This window comes from Pyrus communis, chromosome 1, assembly GCF_041283825.1.
Source record: "Pyrus communis isolate YQ-2024b chromosome 1, ASM4128382v1, whole genome shotgun sequence".
NCBI classification, from domain to species: Eukaryota; Viridiplantae; Streptophyta; class Magnoliopsida; order Rosales; family Rosaceae; genus Pyrus; species Pyrus communis.
Window position 1 is genome coordinate 947435 of NC_142565.1, and position 19802 is coordinate 967236.

The 19802-nt window shown below is 38.6% G+C and overlaps 4 protein-coding genes across 6 annotated transcripts; 2 read left to right on the top strand and 2 right to left on the bottom strand.

The window, feature by feature from the left end:
• Positions 1–58: 58 nt before the first annotated feature.
• LOC137720277 (protein phosphatase 2C 57) lies at positions 59–3307 on the bottom strand. Its single transcript, XM_068459323.2, has 11 exons — positions 2688–3307; positions 2291–2419; positions 1918–2020; positions 1632–1742; positions 1422–1501; positions 1240–1293; positions 860–976; positions 710–764; positions 571–603; positions 436–482; positions 59–346 (listed from the first exon to the last, which is right to left on the bottom strand). The coding sequence occupies exons 1-11, from the start codon at positions 2996–2998 to the stop codon at positions 220–222; spliced, it is 1167 nt and encodes a 388-aa protein (XP_068315424.1). The 5' UTR covers positions 2999–3307; the 3' UTR covers positions 59–219.
• A 659-nt stretch (positions 3308–3966) lies between these two features.
• Positions 3967–5921, bottom strand: LOC137720184 (protein PLASTID TRANSCRIPTIONALLY ACTIVE 7). Of its 2 annotated transcripts, none has more exons than XM_088690868.1 (4): positions 5727–5921; positions 5535–5582; positions 5298–5357; positions 3967–4390 (listed from the first exon to the last, which is right to left on the bottom strand). In XM_088690868.1, the coding sequence occupies exons 1-4, from the start codon at positions 5772–5774 to the stop codon at positions 4055–4057; spliced, it is 492 nt and encodes a 163-aa protein (XP_088546994.1). In that variant the 5' UTR covers positions 5775–5921; the 3' UTR covers positions 3967–4054. The 2 variants fall into 2 exon arrangements, with proteins under 2 accessions (XP_088546994.1, XP_068315302.2); XM_068459201.2 differs by having other exon boundaries at positions 5535–5591; positions 5727–5897.
• A 3860-nt stretch (positions 5922–9781) lies between these two features.
• LOC137720207 (RNA-binding KH domain-containing protein RCF3) lies at positions 9782–14248 on the top strand. Its single transcript, XM_068459245.2, has 8 exons — positions 9782–10968; positions 11445–11921; positions 12151–12399; positions 12821–13075; positions 13185–13264; positions 13416–13524; positions 13622–13748; positions 13858–14248. Exons 1-8 carry the CDS (start codon positions 10279–10281, stop codon positions 13875–13877), a joined length of 2007 nt encoding a protein of 668 aa, XP_068315346.2. The 5' UTR covers positions 9782–10278; the 3' UTR covers positions 13878–14248.
• Positions 14249–14484: 236 nt separating this feature from the next.
• On the top strand, positions 14485–18542 carry LOC137720208 (Tetratricopeptide repeat (TPR)-like superfamily protein). 2 transcript variants are annotated; one of them, XM_068459247.2, is made up of 9 exons: positions 14485–14935; positions 15182–15394; positions 15848–16121; positions 16233–16383; positions 16699–16921; positions 17032–17123; positions 17215–17350; positions 17567–17898; positions 17990–18542. In XM_068459247.2, the coding sequence occupies exons 1-9, from the start codon at positions 14889–14891 to the stop codon at positions 18238–18240; spliced, it is 1719 nt and encodes a 572-aa protein (XP_068315348.2). In that variant the 5' UTR covers positions 14485–14888; the 3' UTR covers positions 18241–18542. The 2 variants fall into 2 exon arrangements, with proteins under 2 accessions (XP_068315348.2, XP_068315347.2); XM_068459246.2 differs by having other exon boundaries at positions 14749–14935; positions 15182–15442.
• Positions 18543–19802: the final 1260 nt, after the last annotated feature.

The window sequence follows — 19802 nt, forward strand, 5'->3', positions numbered from 1 at the left end:
TTCCCTATGGCAACGCATAAGGCAAAGGCAATTCCTTAGTTTGATGCTAAAATAATAGTGACTAAATCGCGCGTTGTACATGTATTTTGAATTTTCAAGGCATCCAAAAGTATCAAGGTGCGAGGCATGTACAGTTAAGATTATACAAACGAAACGTGTGAAAATCTATGTTGATGATTTCCATGATTCCGTTATATACATTCTTGGGAATCCGGAGATTCATGTTGAAAGCAAAGATGTTGAGATCCAAATTCCGAGCGACACAATCCCAACCGTAGCAAAAGCTTGGCCGAATTCATATACAACATTTTGTTGTTGAAATGGCAAACCTTGCCAGTCTGTCCGCCTGCAGATGAACAAAAAAACTAGATCAGAAAATCTTGAAAATTAAAGAGGAAGGTGAAAATCAAGATTGCAGAGCAGATAGATACATACCCTAAATCTGCTATGACAATGCTGATGTTATCTTGCGAGCGTTGATCCTGTTCGATGTATGAAAATATAAGAACCCAAATAAAAAATCTGACTAATATGTGTAGAGTGAAACATATATTCTATGTAATTTGTTACCAGAGCAGCTTCAGCAAGCGCATCACAAGCTAGCTGCAAAACAGACGGAATAAAAGGCGGTACATTTAAGCATTGGATCACCATTTGAATTACAATGTTAAAGCAGATTGATGCATTCAAATGAAGGCAGCAGTTAAACCTGCACATCTCCATGTTCTCGAAGCTGATTCCTCACAAAAGTCACCGCATCTGAGCTGAACGAGTGACCAAATTTTACATGAGCGATTAAATTGATGAGAAAACATGACAATTATCTGCTTTTCTACCAAGTGTGTTAAATCCAACGGACCTGTTTATGTAGTCCCATAAGCCATCCGATGCTAACAGGACAAATTCTGAATCTGTCCCGAAAGTTACTTGAAAAACATCTGGAGATGCAGTAACAAGGTCTCCACTGAATTGTACTCTGTCATAACATAAAAGGGGTTTGAATCAAAGTATTCTTAGACAGACACAATGACATTCTAAAATACAGAGAAAGAACAATCTAATTTACGCTACTTACTCCGCTACTCTCTATTTTGAAAGTTTAGTGTAGTGCAGAAACTAAATGCTTATGAAAGTGTTCTACTTCGTACTGGCTAGCAATGAACTGATCAAAAGCGTCCTAAACTACAAGAAGCAAACAAATCGATGAAACTAGTCGTCAAGAACACAAGGATTACCCACCGAGAAGCAAATTTTTCTGTCCATCTCCCTACTTCAACTCCTTTCTTCACCATCCTTTACATTACCAAATGCACAAAACTATCAGTATATGCATATTCCGATCATCTACATATCAACGAAAAAAAGCTGATAATAATTGATCGTATTTTTAGAAGGATGAACAGAAAATTAAAAGACTGAACTCGTTTTTCTTTGTCTTGAACCGCATGTCACCAAAAGCACGAGAGACAGCAATGTCACCACAAATTCTTCCGTTGCTGATCTATAGACGCCATAAGTTGTCATAACAGATTCAACTTATAAATTATCGATGTCATTAAAAAGCAGTTTCTAAGCTCTCAAATTATACAGAAGAAAATTGAGAATCGTAAACAAAGAATAGAAAAACACACCCATCCACCTGCTTCTCTGATTCTTTTGATTTCTTGAAGAGAGGCCTTGTTGCTCCCGTACGGTCTATGAGGATGCGTAAGCACCTCCGCCTTTCCAGAACAAGATTGAACCTGCATCAGCCAGTCAGCTGATAAATGCAGCAAATTACATACAAGTTGCAATCCTTAAATTTATTGTTTCATCGTTTTCCTATGACACTCAACCTTAACATTCCTACACTCGTATCATTTTCTGGCTTTTAATGAAGTTCTGCACGAAATACAAGTACCGAAACAAGGTACATACCACACAAGAATCACCAACATGTGAAATGACCAGTGTATCGTTTCCAACGAACATCAGGGTAGCTGTCGAACCAGATTCATCTTCCTCCCCATTGCTTTCGAGCCTTTACAAAATCAAACACCATCTAAACCTTCAACCCAATTATATACGTGTATACAAAACATATTTGAGGCTACATGGTTTACACATTTGATGCAAAGTAAACCAAAATGAATTTACGAGCTTCTTTGCTACGACTTTTGGAATGACTATAAGTGTTTTCTGATAACCAAAAGCGCTTCTCTCAAAAGTTCTACATATTTATAATAAAAACGTCTAACATAAGTGCTTACAAGCAAAAGTTCTTCCGACCAAACAGTCCAAACGAACTTACCAGTTTAACAATTTGGAGTCAACTTTTTCAAACGCCTCCTGCAATGCTTCTCTAATGGCCTTGAAGTCGTTTCCACGCAGTAGCAGCCCGCCCTGCAAAGCCGCACAACACTCCTTGTAGAGCTCTTCCCTGTTACAAAAAACAGTTTTAATCCGTCACTACAAAAATTGGCAATACCTAGCAAAACGCCAAATGCGCGAGTATGTAATTTTCTTAGACTAGTATATCATGTCACATATGATCTTCGAGTCTAAACATTTTATCTCTCGCTCTTTTAATCTCAATAAAGTGAAGCAAAATCAAAGACATCGGCTCAGCTAGGTTTTTTAGTATAATTTTAGTATGTTCATACTCCAACCATTAAAATTTTAACGAATTGGAAATAGTGATGTCAAACCTGAGGAACTTGACCGAGTTGAACCCTGCATGGCCGTCAAAAACGGCGGCAAATGAGAACCCGTCAAGGCCATCAGACCGGACAACGACAGCGTCTTCCATCTCCTCCCGGGCACCCTGCAGACTTGTCAAACCCCATCGGATTCCCCCCACGTCGGTCAGGGCAGAACCCGGCGCGTCTATTGCAATGGCGGAGCAGCTTCTGCTTCTAGCTTTTATGTTAAAGCTGCTTTTTTCGGCGGCGCTCTTGAATGAGCCGCCGTGGTATTTGGTTAGGAGGAACCTATGCAGCTGTGGGCTTATCAAAGCCATTTTATCACCAGTAGTAGTAGTACTACTGGTACTGAGTTAAATCGGTGAGTTGGGACGAGTTCAAGTTCAGAATTAGGACGAATGGTGGTGGTGGTGGTTGTGGAGGTGAATTGTTGTTGTGAAGGATAAGAGAGAATGAAGCTGCACCTCTAACTGGATTAACAGATTGGGTAGGAACGTGGGACCCCTTTACATTACCATTTGACACTTTGACCTTTCACCACAGGCCACGTCATATGTGGCCCACTTTAAGGTGGGGTCCTAAAGATGCTGACCAAGATTCAATACTATCAATAGGTAGAGAGCTGCTCTAAGAGCTAAGTTTTAGCCTCAATATAAACTCTTGTTATGTGTTTGGAAAGTCCACTATCTGTCCAATAGACGATAGCCACATGATAGTTTAGTGACATGAAAGAACCTTTTTTTGAAGAGCTACTTCAAGGGACGATCTGTCATGTATACCCGATTCATCTAAGTTATTCTCTTTTTTAGATTTTGTAAATATTACTCAATAAACCTTTAAACATCACATACCCAATAAGAACACCTTTAAGCATCAAGTATTCAATACAAACACCATCGAAAGAGCGCACTCGTTAGGTCATCATGATCTAGTGAGCAACACATTGACAATTGGCCTATATCTGGCTCTTACTCCATCTTGATTGGTCTATTACACACATCCATCGGGTCATTTGTAGGCATTCATACTTGATGCATGTTCGCACCCTAAATAGGAGGAAGGGAAGGAGAGGGAGATGCTGACGTGATTTAATCGTAACCGTTTAAAATGTTGACTTGGTTGAATCGAATACTCCTCCCTAAAAAAATCGTACGTACACATCAAGTGGGTCATTTGTAGGCGTTCGTACTTGATACATGTTTGTACCCTAGAAAAACCGTAGTGTGCTGTCAATAGAATTTTTCTAGATAGCAGGGAGGAGAAGCAAAAATGATTTAGAGATAGATTATGAAACAAAAACTTAATTATAGATAATAGCCTCCAGATTACAATAAAACATGAACTAATGGTGTATCTAATCCACTAATCCATTTTTAAGTAAATTCTTCTTTCAAATAAGAAGGCCCTGGCTTGAAGGGGTCGGATTCTTCATATGCCTCTGGTCTAAAAAACCCAGCATCGTTCACTCGGTTGCTTATCACTTGAAGGATGGCTTTCTTCTTGCCCCCATATTCGTCTCTGTTGTTCTCCACATACTCAATAGCCTCGGCCGCTACGTCATTGACAAAATCAAACCGGTTATCTTCCGATAGCAGTAGTCTCTCGATGTCCATTCCCAAGAGCTGTCCTCCGTCTTTTACCTTCCGAACCTGCTCCTCGAGGAATGGTACTCTCTCCATCTTGTATCCCAGCATGTCATCTTTCTTTGTCTAAAGAAGGAAAAATTTGCAAACACTTTCACGTCACTGATCAACACCAACAAAAAGGATAATGATAAGGATCGAAAGCAACATAAAGACTGCATGCCTACGATGGATCTTGTTACACGACTCATAGAAAATCAGCTGGAAAATGCCAAATTGCAGATAAACAACCAGATCCATTTCCATACACTAGAACTCGCCATGGGAGCTAGCTCAAATTGTCAATAGATAATGAGTAATGGGTTGTTTCTACAATATCACAGAATCGTCACACATTTTATTATCGGATTAAATACATGCCGAAACCAAATTACAGAACCATGAACATGAGTTTATACTAAATTTCAAGCCATATATCCTTTTGATAAGCATTCACTTACATGAACATTTAAATTTAGACACGTGAAAACTCTAAATTCCTGCTCCTCGTAATAACACCGGAACTTATAGTTATTCTTCGCCGTGAATTAGTTCTACCTCCAAAATTGGATTGCTTAAAGCTTGCCAAAAGTTTTAAAAACCATTAATGGGGCCTCGTTCGGTGTATAAGATTGGATTGGATAACTCACTACATTCAACGTATGCTTAAGCAATAAATCAATGTCAACTTCCCAATTTTGTCTTACGTCGAAGCTAGAAGATTGATCGGTCACGAAGAAAACGTACGCAACAAAATTTGAAAGTTGACATCCAATTCTTCATTCAACATATATCGAATCTAGTAACTATCCGACCCAAATTCCAATCCTCGATATCAACGAGTCCCACAATCTTCTTCTTTCTTTTGTCCACCATTTCTTTTAGTGCTCAATGAAATACAATTCCCAACCATCAAAATCAACAATTTCTATACTATTTAAAAGCATTAACAAGGAAAATTAAGGAAAATTTAATTGGGTTTTCTCTTTTGTACCAGTTTTCTTCGCCGCCACACTCTGCGACCTCTGTCATCTTTCTGCATCCGGGAAATCACCTGCAAAGTGTTTCACGTCAAAGCAACAACAACAAAACTTTATCTCACTACGCAAAATCGGCTGCATAAATCATACAACGCCACTACGATCGGTTTTGCGCCAAAATTTTAAAAAATTAATAATAATTTCACAGAAAACCCAACAAAATTCAGTAAGAAAAGGCAACGATTTCTAACCTTCGGCCTCATGGAACAGCTCGAAAGCGTCGAACTTTCCACTCTCAGCTGCATCCTCTGCAGTGAAAAAAATAAGAATCAACTTAAAAAATAGTAAGAAATTAAGAATTTGAATTTCGCGGATACTGGATTTTATTTTTATCCAAATTATTTTAGAGAGAGAGAGAGAGAGAGAGAGAGAGAGAGTATTACATGGGAAGGAGGTGAGAGAGTGAAGACGGGGAGTGTCGAGAAAGCCATCGCTGTGCGTTGGCCGTTGCGTTATCCCCTCCTCCGCCTTCCACCTTCTTTAGGTTTATGCTTTAGCTGTTCGCGGCAAAAATGTCCTCACACTAATCTGAATTTACATGTATGCCATCGCATTTGATACTATCGTCCACGTAAGCAAACCACGAATGACATGTTGAGGACGGAACCATGGAAGGACCAGAATGATTCCAGCATGCCTGGTATTTTTTTATACATAAAAAACCTAGAATTGTTTTCTTATTTCTTTCAGGTTCGATTTAAGGATACTAACTCTTATACAGTTAATTGATGTTACTGTCGATTTTGTTTTGAGGGACTCAGGTGATAAAAAAAAAGAGAAGAAGTAAGCGAGAATTAATTTTTATTTTTTATTATCCTTTTATTTTATTCCATGAAGTCTTATAAAAGTACTACTTTTTCTTTTGCTTTTGTTTTTGTTTTTTTGTTTTTTTTTGTTTTTATTCTTTGAAGTCCTCTAATACTCTTACTTTTTTGTTTTTTCACTTTAAAAAAATTATTACTTTTTCTTTTGCTTTTTTCTTTTTTTTTTATTCCCCTCATTTTTCCTTCCTTGGTTCTTCCGCTCGCATCTAGAAAGGACTTTTATTTTGATAATGAGTCATGATAATGGACGTGGGGGTTGAGTTGAGAAAAAGACAAAAATAACCTCACACCAAAACCAAATGACGGTGGTTGGTAACTTAAGAGAGCGTTATTTTAAGGGTGAGAATTTAGGCCCCAAACTCAAATGGCATTCCTTATTTTTCTTATATCAAGAGAGTGATTTCAAGTGAGACTTTAGGTCCCTCGTGAGCTAAAATTTTATCTCCGCCACTAGACATGTTGAGTTACTTGAAATGAAAAAAATTCATGAATGAGAATGATAATTGATTATTCATGCATGAGATAAGCTGCTGAGTGATCGCCTAACTGGTTAACCACTTAACTTTTAATTTGTTGTGCTAATAACGTATGATATGTCAAAAAGTAAGATTATACAGAAAAATATCTTCTCATAAGTAACATCGAACAAACCAAAAAGTGAGATTATAGAGATAATATCTTTCCATAAGTTAACATCGAACAAATGATTTTAGATGGCAACAGGAATTTTGAAATCCAACTTTATTCCTCTAATTTTGAAGTTGGATTTCAAAATTCCCGTGGATCCCATCAACTTTATGATTCTTAATATTCAGTAAACACTGGAGTATCTCATAATCGGAATTCAATTCCGCTCTTTAATTCCTATTACCTTTACGTAAATGTGCCATTATTACTATGTTGAATTGCTTTATGGTGACTATATCAATAATAAGAACGCTCATTGGTATTACAAGGAAAAATCGCGGACATTGGTGCCAACAGCTTAATTTTCCAAAAATAAAAAATAAAGTATTGAAATCCTTTGAAAAAAGTTAGGAAAACTAATAAAAATAATTTGAAAATTTTGAATTTTAATCAAAAGGATAAAATAGTGTTGTAAGTAAATAATATCATGAATGACTTTTTAGAGTAAAAATATCATTTTTATTAAAAATGAATAGTATCAAAAGTATTTTGTTAAAACTCCCTTTAAATTTAGTACTATTTTTTCTTGAAGATATTGGTTGCTATTTGAAAGTAGTACGTACAAGGAGTATTTTCTCTCATGTTTTTCTTGGAAACCAGCACCACCATCATCGCCTTATTCCTTCTCGGCATCCACCCATCATGGCACCTCCATTAACAAATGATCTCAAGTATGCAAGAAAATAGTGTTGAATATACACAAACATATGGCGACTTACAATTATCCTAGCTATTATTCTAATAAATAGTCAATTCCTAGTTGACTACGGAAGGATTGCTTCTTTGAAAGTTGTATTTTTCCAAATTTTTCACGATCATCGAAGTTGGTATTCCTTTGATGCCCTCACAAATTTGGAAAATGCAAGGGCAAACTTTGTTGTAAAGGAAAAGTTGTCTTTTGATGATTGAAATGTTGCAGGTTTGAGTCTGGAAACAACCTCTTTGTAAAGTAGAAGTAAGATTACGTGCGATAAACGTTCTTCCGATCCTCACAAAGTAGAGAGTTTTGTTGGATTTGACTCGTCAAAGTAGGCATCATTGATTACGGGCCGACGATATCAACAAGGAAAGGGGTGGTTATGTACAAATTTTTGGTATTCCATGTCTTGCAGGACATTGGCGAAAGCAAGAAGTCTAGAGAGAGGGACAACAGCGAGAAAAGGGATGGCTGTCACGGGCCGACGATATCGACACGGAAAGTGCCATGGGTGAGAGCGGCTGGGAGAGAGTGTTTGTGAGTTTTTCATTTCTTAACTACTTTAAAAAGGGCAAAAATTAAAATTTTAAAGAATAATTCTAAAGGTGGATTGTGTTTCTAAGATTGTGGGGGTGTTAATAGAAACACTCTAACAAAAACAAATCAAAATAAGATCCTTAGGAGATGTAAAAAAATCCTACATAAACTTTTTTGACAAAAAATAGAAGGCGTTTTTTTTATTCCAAAAGAGACGGCAAAATCTTATACATACTGACATTCTCCACTTTGCTGTCAAATTTGAAGGCAATGTCAAAATTTTCACTTTGTTTTTGTTTTGTTTTGTTTTTTGTTTTTTTGTTTTGATGATGGGCTCACATATTTCTTTATTTATTGTTTAATTTATTATTAAATTCTGAGCCACTTGATATTATAAATAACTAAAAAGTATTTTAATATGACATCTCAGTTAAAATATGATAGTTTACAAAAAAAAATTTTGCCACATCAACCATAGAAATGAAATTTAAAATTTTTATTTGACATATAAGGACGGTCAAAATCTCTCTTGTTGTGATAAATTTGGTTCAATGAACATTTCCTAAACATTGGCGATTAGCTTTTGATTGATATCTGGATACAACTGCAACAAGATGCCTGTGATATGGTTCGAACTCACTTTGCCATTAAAGGGAAATCAAGTTGTAAATCTAATGCAAAAGTTTCAAGCAAGGTGTTTAGAATCATTTTAGCAAAAGCAAAGACAAATTTATATATAAAAAATATCTTTTCAAGTTTGTCCTTGGACTACATGTACTATATGAGGATTGGGATTCTCTTCGAATCCCTTCCATATGGATACTTCAAATCCTTCAATTAGAGAGTTGAAGAGAGTAAGAGATGGAGGAGAGGGAAGAAGGTGAACAAAAGAAAGTAACACATGAAAGAAGATGAGTAGGATAAGGTGAAGATGGAAGACGATGAATAGGAGAACGTGAAGGTGAGCAGGGAACTAATTCCTAGTTGTTTGATTTTCAGTTGAACGAACACGATTGAAGGATTCAGATAGAAGCCGGAGAAAATTATATTTCATTATATGACACATAATAATTAGATCAACTGATCAAGACGGTGTGTCTGTTTCTTAAGGCTGATATGGCTGTAGCCTAGGGCAAATTTTGGAATTTACAAAAGAACATCATGTAGTTTCATAAGCGGAAGTCGTCCAATTCATAACTAGCCCGAACCTTTTTTGGTAATAGCAACCTTCCTCGAACATAAAAAGAAAATTAGCTCTCCCTGTAAACTTTCCAAGCTCCACCTTTGGTTTGTTCACTTGCTTACGAGTCTGAATCGAGTTCGAATTCTGTTCTTATAAACTTAAAATATCTCTTAATTATTAAGATAATGTGTTTGTCTTATTACGCTCGACGAGTCCCATTTATATTTCCCTAAATTAGGGTACATAGCCGACAATATGTACTATGCAGACCGCGTACTCTCCATTACCTCACAACTTTTGTAGTACGTTATCCCAAATTTATGCCTAAGCCGCGTTAAACCGTCATCTTCATGTGAAAGAGGAGGGATTTTTCAACGTGTGACCGACACACGAAATAGTACATTATGTATCACATACAAATGATAGGATTTATGTGTTAAAAGTTAATAACTTAAATAATAATTTTTTTTATCACTTACATAAAACTACATGATGTTATCGTCTGTGTTTATAATGAAAAATTTCTCGTGAAAGAGACTATATAAATAAACAATTATTAACAAAAGTAATTATTTATTGTTACCTCACAGTTGGGTGTTGGGGAAAGTAAAGTAAACCAGACTGAACTGGTAAATCTGGCAGCTCGCCTCCACTGACTCTGCAAATTGGACTCCTCTCTTTACCTCTCTCCTCCCTCTCTCTATAGATTCTGCAAATCTTCTAGGGTTTTCAAACTTGAACAATTTTCTCACGCTTTCCGACGAACCAAACAGGAAAGAAAGAAAATGGAAAACAGAAAAAACAGAGGAGGACAAAGGACACTAGGAAAATGACCGAGCTCAGAACTCAGAAGTAACCCTTACCCTTTGCTTCTTTGACTCCTGGACCAAGACAATCTGAACCCCTAGACCTCCGATTCCCGGAAAGGTGTGTACTTTTCCCGGAAAGTTGTGTGCTTTCCCAGAACGTTAAGAATCCTAGGTTTTTGAGAGAGGTGGTTTTGGGAGATGGACAGGTCTAGATCTAAGCGGTACTACTATGAACAGGACTACGATACGGAGACTGTGGGTAGGACGAGGCCTCGGTACAACCACCACTATGCGAACAACAACCACCGCCACCGCGGAAGTGGCGGCGGTGGCGGCGGTGGTGGTGGAAGACCCAATAAGCCGCCTCAGCAGGACCCGTCGGTTACGGTAACTACGACGTACCGTATTCTCTGTCACGATATGAAGGCTGGAGGGGTGATTGGGAAGTCCGGTAGCATCATTAAGTCGATCCGGCAGCACACCGGCGCATGGATCAACGTGCATGAACTGATTCCCGGAGACGAGGAGCGGATTATTGAGATTTCCGATACGCGGCGGCGGGACCCGGAGGGGCGAATGCCGTCGTTCTCGCCGGCCCAGGAGGCGCTATTTTTGGTCCATGAGAGGATTCTGGAGAGTGATGGTGCTGGGTTTGGCGGTGAGGAGGAGGATGAGTATGGTGGCGGGGTTAGAGGAGGTGGCGGCGGCGGTGGTGGGAATCGAGTGGCGACGCGGCTGGTCGTGTCGAGAATGCATGTGGGGTGTTTGCTTGGGAAGGGTGGGAAGATAATTGAGCAAATGAGGATGGAGACAAGGACCCAGATTAGGGTGTTGCCTAGGGATCAAAATCTGCCCCGCTGTGTTTCGATGTCGGAGGAGATTGTTCAGGTTTCGGAACTTACAGATTTACCTGCATTCTGATTCATGTGTTGCATGTCACATATTGATGAACTTTTCAGCTGCATTCCATTTTTAGTAATAGGTGCCATGTTTGGAAACTTTTGTTTCCGGTTAAGCTTAGTAAAAACTGCGAAAACCATCAGACCGGACATAAAACCGATTGTTGGAAGCTCGATGATTTAGTAAATGACCCGTACTGCGAGTGAATTATGCTGATTGAAGGAGTGTTTTCGTGTCCGTGGAGTTTGCTGAGGTGTTTGTAGTTCTAATTGGTAGTTTTTTTGTGAAGAAATTTGTAGATTTTAGTTGCATCTTGTTGGACAGGAGAGTGTTAAGCGGATTTAAACATCTCTTTCGATATTTAGATACATTGAAGTTTGTTTTATGTAAACCATTGATTGGCTTGAATGGCTTACGCTACGCTTTTAAGATACCACTAAGCATGTGTTGCATTTCTGCTGCAGGTAGTAGGCGATCCGAATAATGTAAAGAATGCTGTGGCAATTATTTCATCACGCTTGAGGGAGAGTCAGCATCGGGATCGCAGTCATTTCCAGGGGCGAGTGCATTCACCTGAACGGTTCTTTCCTCCTGACGATGATTATATTCCTCATATGAACAATGCAGGACGGAAGGCACCCATGGATGGGGCTCCCTTTGTACCGCGATTATCTAACCCCAATATCAGAAACAACAACTATGCCCCCCGTTCATCTGGTTATCCAATTGAACCTGGGTCTGCTCATATGACTGATAATGTGCAGCCCTTTGCTGAAGACCTTGTGTTTCGAATACTCTGTCCAGTTGACAAAGTTGATCTTATAGTTGGAGATTCTGCCGGAATTATGGAATTGCTTCAAAATGAAATTGGTGTAGATGTCAAGGCTACAAACCCTGTGGTTGGTGAAGATGAACAGATAATCATAATTTCTTCCGAGGAGGTACTTCATAATTATCTGTTGTTTATCTCGATATATAGTAAACTTGTATGGGTGCATTTTCTTCTGTCTGTGTGAAGTGATGATACACCCTCATTGCGAGTGGCACTGCTAACTAATCTGGACATGTTACTCGCAATGATTGGCTTTTGTACATGCTTATCCTCCCCCGCCCGCTTCTTTGTTCTATCTTTTTGTGGAAAGGTTTTGACCATTTAATGTGTGTGCATAGGGTCCTGATGACGAGCTGTTTCCAGCTCAGGAAGCTTTGTTGCATATTCAAACTCGCATTGTCGATCTTAGTCCAGACAAAGAGAACATTATAACTACTAGGTTACTTGTCCCAACAAGTGATATTGGCTGGTTAGAGGGAAGAGATGGGTTGTTATTGGAAATGAGGCGACTTACTGGTGCAGATATACAAATTCTTCCCATAGATGATCTTCCCGCGTGTGTATCAGGGGACGATGTGCTTATACAGGTTTGTCATTCTATTTCTACCTGCTAATTTCATGGAAATGCCAGAATTGTGGTTACATGCCTTTCTTCTCGTTCTTTGAGAAGCTTTCTTGGCTGACCTTTTTTTGTTCGTTTGGCTGAATACCTTCTTAGTGGACTTGAAAACTAAAAACGATACTAAACTTTTGAAACATCACATGGTTGGTTCATTTTTAAGTGGGGCTTGTATATTTAGATATAGGATGATCTTGGACTGTGCTATGTGGAAAATCCACTGGAAGAGATAAAGGTCTGTTCGTCCAATTATGCTGTTTGACTAGAATTTCTTGTGAACGCTTGCTTCTATCCCATGTCTGTGTCTTTGAATATGGCGTCTACAATTTGGTGGACAAGATGAATTACGCTTTAGACAATTCTGAATGGCTCCTACTTGCCATCTACAGATTGTAGGGGAAATAAAAGCAGCTCGAGATGCCCTTGTTGAGGTGACGTCAAGAATACGGAGTTACTTGTATAGAGAGTTGTTTCGAAAGGATACGACACCACCGGCTTTTGCACCAGGCCCTGTGGGCAGTGCTTTCGCAACGGAGCCGTCTTTGAATAACACATTTCCAATTCGTGAAGCTCATACTGGAAATGATCCTCCTATGAAAATGTATCAGAATGTGCAAACCGGGGGAATAGCACAGCCATCAAAGGTTGCTTTAAGAATGCTCATTTACTGTCCATCTTACAGTTTCTTTTCTCCTTTCAGTAATCACTACATGGTTTTACTTGAGTATATCCTTCTTTCATTTCTTTGCGTAGGATGCTGGAAGGATTGCCAGTGAAACTGTGAAGCTAAACGAAGGTGAACGGCGTGAAGATGTTCTGAGTTCTTTGAATAGGTAGCAACTTTCTTCTCCGTTTAACTATTAAGGCCTCTTATTAATCATAGGCTCATTTTATTCCTTGTGTGTGTGTTTGTGTGTCTGGATTTGCTACCAATCAATGTTGAATTATTCATCTTATTGACGCTTTCTCAATATTTTCTGTTAGAATGCCTGTGACACTTGTCACTAGGAGTATACTTGAAGTTGTGATACCAGAGCAGGCAGTTTCAAAGCTCATAACGAAATCGAGAAACAAGCTTGCTCAGATCAGCGAGGTCAGCCTGATGAACTCTTTTAGTCGTTTGCCTTCTTTGTTTTCCGACTTTAGCTATGATTGATTGTATTTTGCGACTTGTATTTCAACCTAAACAGTTATCGGGAGCCAGTGTGACCCTGGTAGAGGATAGACCGGAGGAAACACAAAAGATCATTCGAATTTCAGGAACTCCAGAGCAGGCTGAGAGAGCTCAGAGCTTGCTTCAGGGCTTTATTTTAAGCAGTGAGTCTCTCTTTCTCTCCAAGTGTATGTTGTATGTCCGCCTACGTTCTTTCTTGCATTTCTGATGGTCTTCTTGTAATTTGACTCATAAACCCTCCTTTTTCATCAGCACAAGAAGACGGCCCTTAGACGAGCAAGAGCAACATTGATGCTAAAATTTTGAGCTGGTCTCGCACTCTCGCTGCATATTTTGCTATTCGGATCATTTCTGGATGTATTGTCCTGCAAGGTAGGGAGTTTTTGCTCCATAGTTTAGGCACACATCGGTTTATATGAATGTATCCACTGTAAATGTAATCTCTAAGAGCGCTTTAGGTCTAGTTCTCTTCAACATTTCGATTTTCCTGCACGAATCTGGGACGTGGGAAAGCAATTTTTTTTTCGTCTGTGTGTATTATGTTTTGCGTTGATGATCGATGATCACGCGTCCGGTGCTGTACTTATGCCGTGATCTTACATTAAATCATTGATGGTTGCATGTTCAAGTGTTGCAAATCAAATTAAGCTGTGTATCACTTTTGGGGATGAATCTTTGCTACTGGTGGTGTGAACTGGCCAATTCTTATTCCCCTTCAAACACCAAGTACACCTTGTGAACTGGTCCTACCAAAAACACAGGTCTCCGCAAAGTCGTATATGGGGCCTGGTGCCTGTTCAGAAGGTCAAAGAAGTTGGTGACCCTATTAGTTCATTATTGGTTTACAGAATCATAGTACCCATTGGCTTCGGTTCTTGTTGGACTTATGTCGGGTTCACGTTCTCAAGTTCGAATCCTTCTATAATGCTAATGAGATATAAATACGAAACATTTTCATGGTAGAAATGAGTAAGGTCAGTTGGTTAGTGTAACGTGTTTGTCTGTTTGCACGAAAGTTCTGAATATCCCCCTCTAGAGTAGAGTAGTCTTTTAGAAGAAAACATAAAAGAAACGTAAGCACTCATGCTCATAAGCCCCGTTGACTAGATGGGCCGAGTCACCAAACCCAACCCAACCCGAACTCGCTGAGTTAACCCACTCACTTTAGCGTCCACCATTCTCGTTATCCTTTGCCGCTTTTGACATCTCGGCCAGCTTTCCGCTCTCACTCTTCAGTCTCTTCTGCAACTCCTCCTCCTCCTCCTCTTCCTCCACCACCACCAATGGCAGCTTCCCTTCTTCTCTCTCCTCCCTTCCCCAACAACAACGGGTACTCTCTCTCTCTCTCTCACTTTCTCTCTCTCTCTCTCTCTCCAGAATTTCCATATAATTTCAGTTTTAATTTGTATTAATTATGATTATGCCGGTTTGATTCACCAAAGGTTGGATTTTTAGCAAAAAAATTTCCAAAATATTTGAACAAATGGTTTTTACATAGTTGAATTTGTTGGGTTTTGAGTTGTTCATACAAGTATTGGGCTCTTACACTCTAATGCTTTTGCTTTGAACAATTCAGGGTGAGCCAAGTGTGCTTGCATCACATGTTGCACTCTGGCCATTTGCACAAAAGCAGCAATTTCTTCTCTGTTTGTCTCCCGAAAGCGAATTGCAGCTTCAAGCTTTTCATGGTACCTTTTCGAAACTTTGACCTCTGTTGCGTCACCAGAAACCTTGCTTCTGTTGGCTCATTGGATGGAAACCTGGCAGCCCAACAAAAGCACTTTCACAGGTGCAATTTTTTCCCTTCCCAAAGCTGCCTAGAAAAGCACTTTAACATGTACAGTTCCTTTGTTTTAGTTTTGTTTTGCTTTCTATTGATTTTTGCTGAGTGCAGTTTTGAACATAATTAGGCCTGTTTGGTGCTTAGGAATGGATTGGATTAGGTAACTCGTAAGACTATCTTGAAGTAAGAAATGAAGGGTATTTCATTTGTAGGGATTGGAGGGGATACGTTATAAGGTGTTGATATCCCACCAATTGGTGGGGATCGGAAGGGGTAATTTCATTTCATGAGTAATCCATTTTATACCTTCAACTTAGACAAAATTTGTTCATTTCTTCGTTAACATGCCTTGAATGTAGTAAGTATCCAGTCAAATTCAATCCTAAGCACCAAACGAGTCCTTAGTTTCATCTCAAAATGGTGAATCAACGACCCTAAACCAGTTGTAACGATTAGCAGGTTCAAAACTTCTTTTAAGCAATCAAGCGATAAATTAGACGGGATGAAAAGTTTCGAGAGAGAGCTGCAAGAGTTATTTGATGAAGTCAAAAGGATGATTATGATGGGGAACAAAAATGATGCCATAGACCTACTCCAGGCCAATTATGAAGATGTGAAGGAACGGATGGATGCCGGCATTAGAGGCATTGAAGAAGCTGCCACCATTGACATCATAGCTCTAGGATACATGGCTATTGGCGACTTGAAATTTGTTGGTTCCCTACTGGACATGGTAATTTCATTTTTCCTTATGTAGGAAAGGCATGTATAATTTTTCTCCCCCATTGCCCTATGTAAGATTATTGCTCTCCTTTTTTGTTTGTGCATTTTAATGGATGGCCAGTTGAATGAAGTTGTTGGCAATCTAAAGGATGATGAACTGCTTCTGGATTCAGTTCTCGTGCATATGGGGAGCATGTATTCAACTTTGGGAAAGTTTGAGAAATCAATGTCTGCATATAGGAGGGCTATTGGTAACATGGAGAACATATATGGTGAGTTCTCTTGTCAATTTGGAGCCTTTTCACGACTCGTAACTCAGTTGTCTATTGCCGAATGGCGTTATATGACTTCTTTGGTGAATGATCCTAGATGGCTAAGAATGATACTAGATGGCTAAGTGACTTGATCAACTTAAAGACGTTATGATAATATTTTGTATTTAAGTCCTTTAGTTAGCATAACCTAACACAAAATGAAGTCATGATGTATGTGATTTTACATGATTCCATTGTGGCTTCACTGATTGTTGTCTGCAATATTGGAGCGTTTCTGTATGTTTTGAGTGGTTATTGCCATCTTTTCTTCAGGGGAAAATAGTGTTTTTCTTATCACACCAATTTTGGGGATCGCAAAAGTTCTCACCTCCATCGGAAGAACTTCAAAAGCAGTAGAATTCTACAACCGTGCAATTACTCTTCTAGAATCAAGCAGAGGTGCTGAAAGTGAGGATTTGGTCATACCTTTATTTGGCCTTGGCAATCTTTTGCTCAAAGAAGGAAAGCCTACCGAGGCAGAAACTCCTTTTCTAAGGTTTAATTGCTCTCCGCCTTTCTGTAGATTGGATTACTTTGTTTCTTGTGCACCGACTGATTCTTAGCAGGTTTAATTTGATCACTTTCATTGTTTCTCGTCGTTTTCAGAGTTTTGAACATATACAAAAAATTATATGGAGAAAATGATGGACGAGTTGGAGTGGCTATGTGCTCCCTGGCCCATGTGAAGTGTGCCATGGGTAATTGTGCAATCTCTCACTCTCTCTCTCTGCGTGCGTGTTTGTCTCTCTCTCAATAGCTTCTCAGTTTCACGACTCTGATTCTTTACAGGAAATGCAAATGAAGCCATCTCTTTATATAGAAAAGCGCTCGAAGTGATCGTGTCTTCCAATTATATGGCCGTAGATGACAACATAATGGAGAAGATGAGGATAGATTTGGCAGAGTTACTTCATGCTGTTGGAAGGTAGAGTTAATTCTACATTGCAATTATCTAATGCTAATTTCAGAAGAACTGGAAAGCATATTGTTCCACAGTTATTACATGATAGTGGCGGTTATTTAGTTATTATTCTTTGACTAGATGTTGACAGGTAGAGTCGGTAGATATTGTAAATTTTCGTCATAAAACCTACAATTGATCCTTCTCTTTAAGCATATTAATTTTATGGAATGCTTGCAGAGGAAAGGAAGGCCGAGAGCTGCTGGAGGAATGTCTGATGATCACAGAGAGATATAAAGGTAAAGAGGACCCCAGCTCAGCGACACACCTTATTAATCTTGCAACTTCGCATTCACGGTCAAAAAATTATGCGGAGGCTGAGCGCTTACTGAGGACAAGTTTGCAGATCATGGAAAAGACAGTGGGAGCTGATGATCAATCCATCACGTTCCCAATGCTGCACCTCGCCGTTACACTCTACCATCTGAAACGGGATGAAGAAGCTGAACAGCTTGCCCTGGAGGCTTTGCGCATTCGTGAAATAGCATTTGGAAACGATTCCCTTCCTGTTGGTATGTTGTTATTTTACTTAAGCTCAAATAAATTACGGGGTCATTTCACATTTGGTCCTCATCTGATGTGTTACGATGATGTATTTGGCAGCGGAGGCTCTGGACTGTTTGGTGTCGATTCAAACCAGATTAACGAAGGATGACGAATCGTTACTTGAGCAGCTGAAGAGGGTTTTGAGCATCCAAGAGAAAGAGTTCGGTACCGAGAGCGAGGAGGTGATGATCACCCTGAAAAAAATTGTATTCTACTTGGAGAAACTAGGGAGGAAAAACGACATTTTCCCTTTGCAGAAAAGATTGTCTGCACTTCGATTGAAATTTAAGCAACGGATGCAACATTAATTACTTGTGATTAAATACATGCAAGTATTGTAGTCGGTCCTAAACTTTAAATTTTAAAATTTTGGCACCGGTTTCGATGATTCCGGCGGGCATCGCTGATGAAGTCACACAACAATAATTAGGGTGTTGATTGTGATTTACGACTTAACGACAGCGAGGAACCTTGGAATAGTTGTTTGGAGGAGACACCGCCACTACAAGGCAAAAAGATAAGACGTAGAGTAAACAACAGCTGGTGTATTGTCATGTGCAGTGTTCATCTATATTTTCAATAATGATATTTGGCTTCTCTGTTTCTGAAATTAACACGACTCTGATCATTGAGATTTAAAATCAATATAATCGGTCTTTGAGTTTGTCAACTATCAATTATTTTAGTTTTTCCGTGAAAATCTCTATTAAATAAGATTAAAATGATAAAAATAACTTCAAATTTTGTCAAATTATTGTGGCTCATTATTTATTTAATTGAGATATTTTTATCATTTTCGTCCTTATTTAACAGAGATTTTTTACAAAATGACTAAAATGATGTCAATGACCACTTCTATCGACTTCAAAACTCATAGAATATTTTGGCTAAAAAAATCATGATATTTTAAAAGAGAATTCGAACTTAGTTGCGTGAAGCGAGTAAAACTCACTACAAGGAGCAAACATGTTATTGTTGACCAGCTGACTTAACAATACTCTAAAAGACAAATTCAAACTCGGCTACAAAACACACTTATATTAAACAATTAACTTGTCTAACTGTGTTGTAATTCATGAGAAGGCGAACTTAAACCTACAACTCTGTTATAGGTAATAAAAATACTACTCTGATCAACAGATCTAACTTTACATGTAAAAATATGACATGTCCGGTCAATGGTGGGTTCAACTTGCGTCCCATAACACGTACGAAGGACGGTTTGGAAGTGAGTGATGTGAGATCTTTTCTACCATGTCAATTTCTGAAACGGAAAATGGGTGGCATGGCCTTGAGCCCATGTTTAAATTACCAATTTGGCAAAACACTTGTCAAAATTTAAAGCCTACAAGTTAATGTCCCTATCAAAATGGAAAGAGAAATAATATCCCAATAGGAACTTCAAAACGAATGGATGCCATAATGCACATTGCACCCCCAATTGTAGCAATATGACTGACAAAGAGAAACTTACATGTCACTGGTACATCATTACATATCATTTTGTGTTAATTATGTAATGTTTAGTGTTAATTTCTTTTTATATAGCAATTGTGATTGACACAGAATATGACTATGGTGGTGTAAACACTACTATATGACATCTTGTATTAATCATAAAATATAGGTTTTTTAGCCAAAATGGGTATGAGGTTGACATAGCTTCTTACTTTGGTCTCTGAGATTTAAAATTGATAAAACGGGTACCTAAGTTTGTCCATCATTAATCATTTTGATCATTTCATAAAAATTTTCCATTAAACAATAATACAATGACAAAATACCTCTAATTTTTGTCAAATCATTTGACCCTATTTCTTGTTAAATTGAGGGTATTTTTATCATTTTAAGTTTTTATTTAACGATTATT

Coding starts and splice junctions, on each gene's coding strand:
- LOC137720277 (XM_068459323.2), bottom strand. CDS start 2,998: ATGGCTTTGATAAGCCCACAGCTGCATAGGTTCCTCCTAACCAAATAC. Junction 765..859: donor TTATGGGACTACATAAACAG/GTCCGTTGGATT, acceptor TCACTCGTTCAG/CTCAGATGCGGTGACTTTTG. Junction 604..709: donor GAGAACATGGAGATGTGCAG/GTTTAACTGCTG, acceptor TCTGTTTTGCAG/CTAGCTTGTGATGCGCTTGC.
- LOC137720184 (XM_068459201.2), bottom strand. CDS start 5,774: ATGGCTTTCTCGACACTCCCCGTCTTCACTCTCTCACCTCCTTCCCAT. Junction 5,592..5,726: donor CTCTCTCACCTCCTTCCCAT/GTAATACTCTCT, acceptor TTTTCACTGCAG/AGGATGCAGCTGAGAGTGGA. Junction 4,391..5,297: donor TGTGGCGGCGAAGAAAACTG/GTACAAAAGAGA, acceptor TTCCTTCTTTAG/ACAAAGAAAGATGACATGCT.
- LOC137720207 (XM_068459245.2), top strand. CDS start 10,279: ATGGACAGGTCTAGATCTAAGCGGTACTACTATGAACAGGACTACGAT. Junction 10,969..11,444: donor TGTCGGAGGAGATTGTTCAG/GTTTCGGAACTT, acceptor TTTCTGCTGCAG/GTAGTAGGCGATCCGAATAA. Junction 11,922..12,150: donor TCATAATTTCTTCCGAGGAG/GTACTTCATAAT, acceptor GTGTGTGCATAG/GGTCCTGATGACGAGCTGTT.
- LOC137720208 (XM_068459246.2), top strand. CDS start 14,889: ATGGCAGCTTCCCTTCTTCTCTCTCCTCCCTTCCCCAACAACAACGG. Junction 16,922..17,031: donor GCAGAAACTCCTTTTCTAAG/GTTTAATTGCTC, acceptor CGTCGTTTTCAG/AGTTTTGAACATATACAAAA. Junction 17,124..17,214: donor CCATGTGAAGTGTGCCATGG/GTAATTGTGCAA, acceptor GATTCTTTACAG/GAAATGCAAATGAAGCCATC.